The sequence below is a fragment of the Branchiostoma belcheri genome, unplaced genomic scaffold, assembly GCF_001625305.1.
Source record: "Branchiostoma belcheri isolate BF01 breed outbred unplaced genomic scaffold, Haploidv18h27 scaffold22, whole genome shotgun sequence".
NCBI lineage: Eukaryota > Metazoa > Chordata > Leptocardii > Amphioxiformes > Branchiostomatidae > Branchiostoma > Branchiostoma belcheri.
In genome coordinates, this window is record NW_017803713.1 from 1,805,653 (window position 1) to 1,814,663 (window position 9,011).

General features: G+C 42.3%; 2 protein-coding genes across 2 annotated transcripts in view; one reads left to right on the plus strand and one right to left on the minus strand.

The window, feature by feature from the left end:
- Positions 1–4: 4 nt before the first annotated feature.
- On the minus strand, positions 5–7,929 carry LOC109470320 (peroxisome assembly factor 2-like). The gene is given in 21 exon segments (XM_019769231.1): positions 5–254; positions 497–636; positions 808–885; positions 1,113–1,229; positions 1,564–1,672; positions 1,832–1,893; positions 2,079–2,163; positions 2,398–2,518; positions 2,783–2,918; positions 3,102–3,178; positions 3,431–3,465; positions 3,584–3,650; positions 3,797–3,890; positions 4,148–4,205; positions 4,466–4,616; positions 4,945–5,053; positions 5,318–5,379; positions 5,381–5,467; positions 5,679–5,775; positions 6,262–6,425; positions 6,611–7,929. Coding segments are annotated over 21 exon segments (3,324 nt in total). The 5' UTR covers positions 7,919–7,929; the 3' UTR covers positions 5–87.
- A 240-nt stretch (positions 7,930–8,169) lies between these two features.
- Positions 8,170–9,011, plus strand: part of LOC109470318 (TFIIH basal transcription factor complex helicase XPD subunit-like) — a 10,552-nt gene continuing 9,710 nt past the window's right edge. The window contains 1 exon segment of the mRNA XM_019769228.1: positions 8,170–8,320. Within this exon segment, the coding sequence (XP_019624787.1) occupies positions 8,316–8,320 (5 nt within the window). The 5' untranslated portion in view covers positions 8,170–8,315.

A 9,011-nucleotide genomic window follows, 5' to 3' on the forward strand; every position in this document is an offset into this window, starting at 1 on the left:
TTGGTCTCCATGATGTTATTGATGCAGCCTTGACAAAATGCCCAACTTTAATCTGTTCATACCAAGCCCACTTGAAACCTGGAGGTGTCACTCCAGACTTGGGACAGATGAGTTGGACAGAGAAGTTGTGAACAGGCCCTGCAGCTGCTTGTACCTGTCCAGTTCTGAGGTGGACACAGAAGGTTCCAGAGTCTGGAGTGCCATGATGAAATCTTGCTCCCCTACTGTTACATCAGTCTGGTCAACTGGGAGGCCTGGGGAGAGATTACAGGAAACTACCTGCATAAGTAACATAAGTAGCCTACAATGAAATAGACCAATGCAGTACCGATCATTTAGAAATCTGAACATTTCATTCAACAAACAATGCTCATGCCCGTTTCTTACAGAATTAACAACTGAGTACATTGTAATGCATATACTACACTTGATAGGCTACAACTAAGCTGAACAATACAGTTAAAAATACTAGGTTTAAAGGTGGCTGGGTGCATACCTGCTTCCAGCTGCTCTATCTTCCTCCTGATGGCATTAAGCATGGCATCGGAGCAGAGTGCATAGAAGTCTGCTCCTGTCATGTTGTAGGGACAGTTGTCTACAACCTTCTCAAGCTGGGTGTCAGCAGCAAGTTGGAACCTGTATATATGACAAAGTATTATCCACTTATGGCTCACAGTAAACTATGTTTCCAAGTAAAGTAAACTACTGTATTGTGATTTTGTTCTATTATTGCAGTCAATTTTCAACAATTATAGCAAATATGAACAGGATTATAGTTGAGAAGCCAGGGAAAAAGCTTGTACTCACTTCCTTGTGAGAGCCTGGAGAATTTTGAGCTGTGACGGTCGGTCCTCACTCACACCCAAGAACAACAGCTTGTCAAACCTGGTGGGTTCAGAACAGTTCAATATTCCAGACCATTGGTAAAATCAAATTCTGATGTTTGTTCAGTTCCCTTCTCTTGTACTTTATTTTACTGAATGCTTGCATATAAGTTTGATACTACATGAGACTTTCCATACTTTTATAGACAACAAAAGTGCAAGGTCTTTGGCAACTACCAACACAATGTATGTACAAAGGTCTATTACTAAACATGAGAAATACGGTACCTTCCTGGCCTGAGCAGTGCAGGGTCCAGCAGGTCTGGCCTGTTGGTGGCTCCGATCACAAACACCTCAGCAGCAGAGTGGAGCCCATCCAGCTCAGCCAGCAGCTGAGAAACAACCCTGGCAGGCAGGGAAGGAGGGTTTGGACATGACCTTGGTGCTGAAAGGGTGTCTGCTGTTCTGACATTCCCCCACTTTTCAGACTGTGCTTGTGGGCATGGCATTTCTAACGTTCTAATGGCCTTCAAATTCTTTACATTAGAGGTTGTAGCTGATACATGTAAATAATATCAGGTTGAACTAACCAGTTTGGCTAACGAGTTCGGACAATTAAAGAGCTGGATGAAAAGGTTGGTGGCCATTTTTATTTTACACTTTACAAAGAATCTTTCTTTCTGTCAAGTTTCTTGTGCCACTCTAAAAGCAAAGTCTACTGGAAAGTGGGTTGACTGACCTGTCCATGACCCCTCCTGAGTCCCCACTCCTGCCCCTGTTGGGAGCGAGAGAGTCCAGCTCATCAAAAAAGATCACACAGGGCGCTGCACTTCTGGCACGGGAGAACACTGAAAACAACAGACAACATAGTTAAGACAGTGTCAGAACATACACAGTAGACATAAATGTAATCATACATTTAATCAATTCATCTTCCATAGATTCCAGCTTCTCCTCCATTCTATTCACAAATGAAGACATAATTCATTAACAAGAGAAACAGTTACCTTCTCTGACATTCTCCTCACTCTGCCCTACATACATGTTGATCAGCTCTGGACCCTTCACACTGGGAATACAGACATGCATTATGTGTGATATGTTGTAATACATGTAGTGACTGCTCTGACTCCTTTTAGCCATATAATTAAAATTTTCTTTGTGAACAAACCATGACAAGTGAATGGCTTGAGTATGAATTAAAATATCAACATTAGGGATTTGTGAAGGTCAGCCTGACCTGACCAGCAGTACCTGAGGAAGTTGAGTGAACACTCTGTAGCCACAGCTTTAGCCAGCAGGGTCTTCCCTGTGCCTGGAGGTCCATACAGCAGAACACCTGAAGCAGCAAACAATCTAGATTTATCTTATATTAGCTACTTTCAAAACAAAATCGTAGCCTTAGTTTGATTAACATTATTTACTTCACTCAAACAGTCCAATCACAACTACCATAGTCTTTTATTCATTAAGGTACATGTAGGAACATTTTGTTGACCTTTACCCTCCCATAAGGCTGATGGAGCTATCCATTCTAATAAAAATGATACATGCACAGCTGTGAAAAATGCACCTGATCTCCTCATGCCAGCTGCAAACAGCTGCGGGTGCTGCAGAGGCAGCTGGATGGTGTCCAGGATCTCTGCCCGCACCTGGGCCAGCCCGCCTACATCCTCCCAGCTCACGTTGGGGATCTAGGATAGAGTTGTGTATAATATATGTACAGCTTATCCTTCAGAAACATAGCCTGCTACTGTAGCTACAGTTCTGGTCTATATTATAGTGATACTGTATTAGCACAACTATATCCTCTTAATAGATGGGATTTTGTTTATTGCCAGTTTAATTTTTCTTTTACAATAAAGATTTCAGTAATGGCAATGTTTAGTACACATACAAGTATCTTTGCAAGCATAACTGAAATATGAGAACATTTAAAGAGCTGTTGCAATTTTAACCTTTGGTGCCCCAATGGCGTCTGAGTGAGCTGCCTGCAGGTGGTCCAGGGCCTTCTCAAAGTCCACCTGTTTCACCTCCACCCCAGCTGCTACCAGGTCCACCTGCTCCTGTTCACTCAACCTGCCATCTGGACAGCTGCACAAAGACATACAAAATGTGTTTCTTCCTACAAAGTTTGAAGATATCATAGGCCTAGGCCAGAGGAAAACTACTCATGTTAATGTTTCACAACATGGGTAGTATCAGGAGCTATGCACTCATGACTTGGCCTAGTTTCTGTGCTGAATGTCAGATGAGATAATGTTTTCAGGTATTTACCATGAACCTAGAATCCTCCTGTGAGCTTTTCTTGCTGCACAGGACAGGAGACTGCAGAGATCACCAAGAACCATTCCCTGGACAGAAAGGGACATGTTTAAGTATTACTACTGTAACATATCATAAGGAAATAAGATACTGCTGCCTAAAATTAAAAACTGGCCAAACACCATTATTAATGACAAACCACATGAGATCATATTAAATTATGATATTGCACATATTCCCCATTTATTTAATCTATATGAATGTATTAAAGACATATGACAATTCACAGGAGGCACGGATTGTCAGATATTTTGTTATCAAAAATAACAATAAGTACTTACAGCTGATCTGGCAGCAATCTTGTCTATGGAGACATCTACAAATGAATAGTATAAGAAAACGCTTCCCTTAGTGAAATGAAGAAAGTATTACAATCAGTGTATGTCCCAAAGTTCAGGGTATGTCTAACAAAACTGCCAGGAATCCCTGCTTACCTGAACTGAGGGGTACATCCTGACAGAGTGTCTTCAACATCATCACACGGTCTCTTTTACTGGGGGTCTGAAAGACAGCATTGTACATTTGTTATGTTGGGTTACCAGTGTTCAAGTACAAGTTTGCCAGTCATGTGTTTGAGATTAACCACGTTTTATCGATGCAAAGATGCAAAGGACATATTTGCTAATAAATGGGAGTCAAATACACACCTTGATGTCCACATGATGAAGAAATGCTCCCCTCACATCACTTGTGACATCCTTAGCAGCTGCACTGCTGGCAACCACTATTACTGGGTACTCACTGTAGACACACAGACAGACATGGTCTGGGCATGTAATAATTTTAGATACACATAGATTCTAGGGAAAAGAAACTTTCTCTCATCACATACAGACAGTTTTCACCAATACTTTGACTTGGATGTTATGGATCCAATGTAACTAGCCACCCCTGTACATGTACATGTGCCTGCAAGACTAGTGACAACAGGAATGAGAATCAATGGTGATTTCCTTGTTTATCAACTGTAAAGTCAGCATGTTGTACTGTTTCCTTACCTGGTTTCATGTCTGAGTCCTATTAAAGCTTCATGCAGCGTGGCAGCCACCCGAGGGTCTGATAGATAGCACAGAAAATAGTTGTTAAAACTGACAAGTGCCAAGAAACTGTTGATAACAGCAAACAAAAAGTTTCTGGCTCAGCACAACATCAAACACACTTTTGTGGTGGTGGAGTTACAAAATGTATGTTGCTTTCCTGTAGACATGTTATTTTGTCTTATTTTTCTTTGCTATCCCAGGTGACTGGAACCAGCAAGCACAGAATAACAGTTATTATCACTGTAAAAGAGATTAATACAATAGAGTGTGTCTCACCCTCCTCATGTCCATCCCTGTCCCTTCCCAGAACCCCCAGGTTCCTGAGATGTAGGATACAGGGGGCACAGCTCAGGGCCTTCTGGAACAGGCTGTTCACCCTGGTCTCTGTAGCAGCAGAACTCTCACCACACAGGTTATAACAGTTCACCTTGGAAACAGATAGAAACAAATGGGACTACATGTACATTTTTCTATATCCTAAATCTAACAAGGGCACCTTGCAGAATATAACCTGCTGGTAATATCATACATTTACCAACTACTAGTACCAAATATTCTTTAACAGTTACAGAATGATGAGTATACATCACTATTGCACCCAGCAGTCATAATGTGGTACTAGACCCATCACTTCAAATACTACAAATATGTTATACTACACATGTTATACTAGTCATATATAATTATTTTGATCATCCCTGTAATAGTCCTTAACATCTGTCTCAGATGGCCTGAGATTCGTCAGCTGTTCCCACCTGTAACAGGTGCGTGTTGAGTCTCCTCCTGACAGCTCGGATGACTGTAGACTTGCCCACACCCTGAGGTCCAGTCAGCAGGACAGAGGACTTCACTGCCTCGGGTGGGCTGCAACAGAAAACTGTTCACTGATCTTATCTCCATAATTATTATTATTATTAGTTCAGATTTTGGACTGAAATATGATGGAATTCACAGTTAGACTGACAAATTTGAGCTTGTGGTATTATCCTGGCAAGCTCTGTCACCTCTATTTACCATGATGATGTCTTACTTTAGATGGCAAGGTTTACTTCTTATCTGTCCAACAACCTGAGAGCTGACCCATAATTAGGTAAAGCAGGCAGACAGAGTTATAAGTGCATATCTCACCTATGTGTCAGGTATGGGACAATGATGTCACACAGCCTATCCACATACTGGTCCAGGCCTGGTAGGATGGACACTGGTCGACAAGGAGGATGGGGTGTCAGATGTGAAGGTGTCAGCTGATGCAGGGATGTAGCTGTTCACCAGCCCTTCCTGGAAAAAACAACAACAAACATTTGTACCATGGCAGTGTAAAAACTACTGGTAGTTTAACATTAAAATAGTGCAAAATGTGTAGTTTGCAATAACCGTGATACAGGTATATTTTACTAAAACAAAGAGATTTCAGATACGTCAAAACTGATGGAATAAATCAGCCACTGTAGGAGTTAAAGTACATTTGTATGACACATAAAGGACCCACCTGGTATAAGTCAGTATGCTTCAGATCAACCAGATAGGATGGAACCTCCTGACATGTGGGTGACACCTGGGTCACCTTAAAATATACAAATGGACACCTGGAGATAAAGAGGCAGGATTAATGAAGCTATACATAAAGATTGTGTAATTTTGTCATATAAAAGATATATACTAAGGCTTTTGATAATGTAAAATATAATAAGGCAGGAAGTAAGAGTGGAGTGTGTACCTCATCATCTCACCATCTACCATCTCCTGGAAGAACTCAGAATCATCTGTAAGGAATCAAAACATTGAGGTTAAATTACAGGAAAGGCTCTCAATAAAAATAAAGCAAACCACTAAGAATGCCCATATTTCTCCTATATTTACCTTTAGTGAAACACAAAATATGTCTCCAAGTGTGATGACTCTGAAACACAAAAAACAGGCAAAAAGGGTAAGTAAATAAAACAATGACTAAATTATAACACATTACTGAATATTTTGAAGTTAAAAGTCATAATATGAAACAAAATCTACTGGTGGATATAATCTGCAAAGAGTTGTTGAAGATTACATGACAAAACATATTGAGCTCATACCTGGTAGTAGAGAAGTACTGTTTGAGTGCTGAGTCAAAGTGACAGGTGGGTGTGTAGGCAGGTGATGTTACCATGGTGATGCACACCTGGCTGGCATAAGGTGGCTGACAGGACCTGCTGGGACTCTGGGACTGGACAGGGCCAGGACTGAGTGGCAACAGTGGCTGGAAGGTAAAATGAGTGTATATGTATCAGCCATGTGCATATTACTGCAACTCTACCTCTCTCATCACTTAGTATATAAATAATGATACATAATCACTTACATACACAGATTATAGACAAATACTGGTAGTAGAAGAATGTAGAATCCGAATAAGAATAGTTGGCCGTTACTTTCTATCCTCACCTCTATTGTACACATACAACTGCCAGGTGATTTGATGGGAGGCAGGTTCTGAAGATTGAACCACAGCTGGGGGGAGACATGCAGGACATCATCTGACACCATGTGTGGACTGCCTGCCTCAACACCACACAGCTGAACCAGACACACTCTTGGAACAAGCTTCCTCACTGGACTACCTGATGGCAGCAGGTCTTCTGCAGACTTTTCCTTAAGGTCAGGTATCGTGTGAGAGACTTCCTCTTCTTGAGGTGTGGTGGTTTCACTTGGAACAACAACAGTCTCATTTGGTACATTGACAGATAAGATTTCCCTATCCTGAGACTGATCTTCATTGTCAGACGCAATGGAGATTTTGACCCAGGAACCACTGAAGACTTTCAACCTCTGCAGTGTCATAAGACTGACAAACACCTGGTGCTCAGCTGCACACCTGACCCCTGTATCTGTCTCCCCAGCTGCATTTAACTGCTGCTGTAGTACCCTTACTTTCATCATCATGTTGGAACTCTTCACATATTGTGAACTGTGTAGTGAAGACAAAAACTTCTCTGCATTTTCCTTAGTGAGGCTTTCTTGTGGCAGCAGTGACAATGTGTACTCCATGGTCTGTAGGCAGCTGGCAAAGTCAGATACAACAGCTATTGGAGGAGACAACCTATCTCTGTCAGCCTCAGGTGAGTTATCTTCACTTCCTTCATCCATCAAAGTGACAATAACAGACGTATTGACAGTGACAACTCCCTGCAGCCCAGGCTCACATTCCAGTACTGTCATGTCAAAATAATGCTGCAGGACAGTGTCCGGATCCCCCAGCATCGGCAGCACGGGGGCCAGCATCACGTCTCCTTTCCTGGCCAACAGCTTTTGTTGGCAGACCGCAACGAGGAGACCGGTCCCGAACATCACTCCATTTGCCCAGTCGTAACATTGCTGCTTCCGTGTCCCGATAACAAGTCTACTGAGAGGAAAAGCTTTCACAAGGCGAAAAGTAACCTTCTGTTCGTGTCTGAAGCCATAATGTCGGAAGAACATCTCCTCAGCAAACAAAGTTATGATATCAGCTGTGCCATCGTCCCCGCCCACTTTGGTAGGTTCAGAGTCGAGGGGGAGGGGCGAAACGCAGGCGAACAGATCTTTCCTCCTGTCAGAATCGTTTGGCGCCCTCGTCAATGAAATGACAGACACAGCATCTTCTATGTTACATCCTATAACATTTGCATCTTGATCCGTGATTCCTAGGTGCAAGGGGTGGTGACCAGGAGGAAAAGAAAACGTCCGCAAAATTCCATGTCGCCTGGGCACCGCCATCTTTAACTTCGTGACCTGCTGGGCCAATCCACTGGAAAATGGGTTAGCTTTGATACTAGTAAATCGACAGTTATCATATGCTAAGACAGAGAACAGCAATTAAGATTGAAACATACTTAAATACATAAATGCTTTAGTTTTCTTAATTATTTTGCTTACAATATTGACGTACTTTTGCTATCACGTTAAGAATTTGTGTGGTAATTTTCTCCCATTTTATGAGTCGACTATTCCATTCCCACTATGCTTTGCAGAGTGAAAACAACTGTCGGCTGCACGTTGTCAGTGGGTTGTTGTGATCATAATTTGTCCGTTATCAACATTTTGTGGCCCTTCAGGACCGCTGTAGTTTTGTGAACTTTCATAGGTATCAGGTTGACTTCCAGGAAGCAGCACAATGAAGTAAGACTTTGCTATTTTCAAGATATCATGTTTCTGACAGCTTTCCCAGAACTTATATTATTCAATGAACGTGGCTATATACACTCCCGGAGTGTATATAAAATCTATTTGTCTTTTATATACACTCCCGGAGTGTATATAAAATCTATTTGTCTTTTATATACACTCCCGGAGTGTATATAAAATCTATTTGTCTTTTATATACACTCCGGGAGTGTATATAAAATCTATTTGTCTTTTATATACACTCCCGGTGTGTATATAAGATCTATTTGTCTTTTATATACACTCCCGGAAAGTTGATAGGGCATTCGAATGATCTGTCGCCGGTGCGAAGACCGTGCGATCGGCTGTGTTATCCAGAGTCACCAAAGGGACCGGGGCGAACCCCGGGTTGGTCTTGGTCTGATAAATGCACGCCAGACCGTGAGGTCGGCGCTTCTTCCGCATGTATTAGCAATAGAATTACCACAGTTATCCATGTAGGATGTGACGATCAAAGGAACCACAACTGATTTAATGAGCCATTCGCAGTTTCACTGAGACAGTTTAAACTTGCACGTGCATGGCTTAAACTTTGAGACAAGCCTATGACTACTGGCAGGATCAACCAGGTAGCGAGGACGCCAGGGGCGCGCGACCGGTCTCGCCGCCGCCGCCGGGAGCGGAGGGTCCCGGGCCCCGCGCAAGC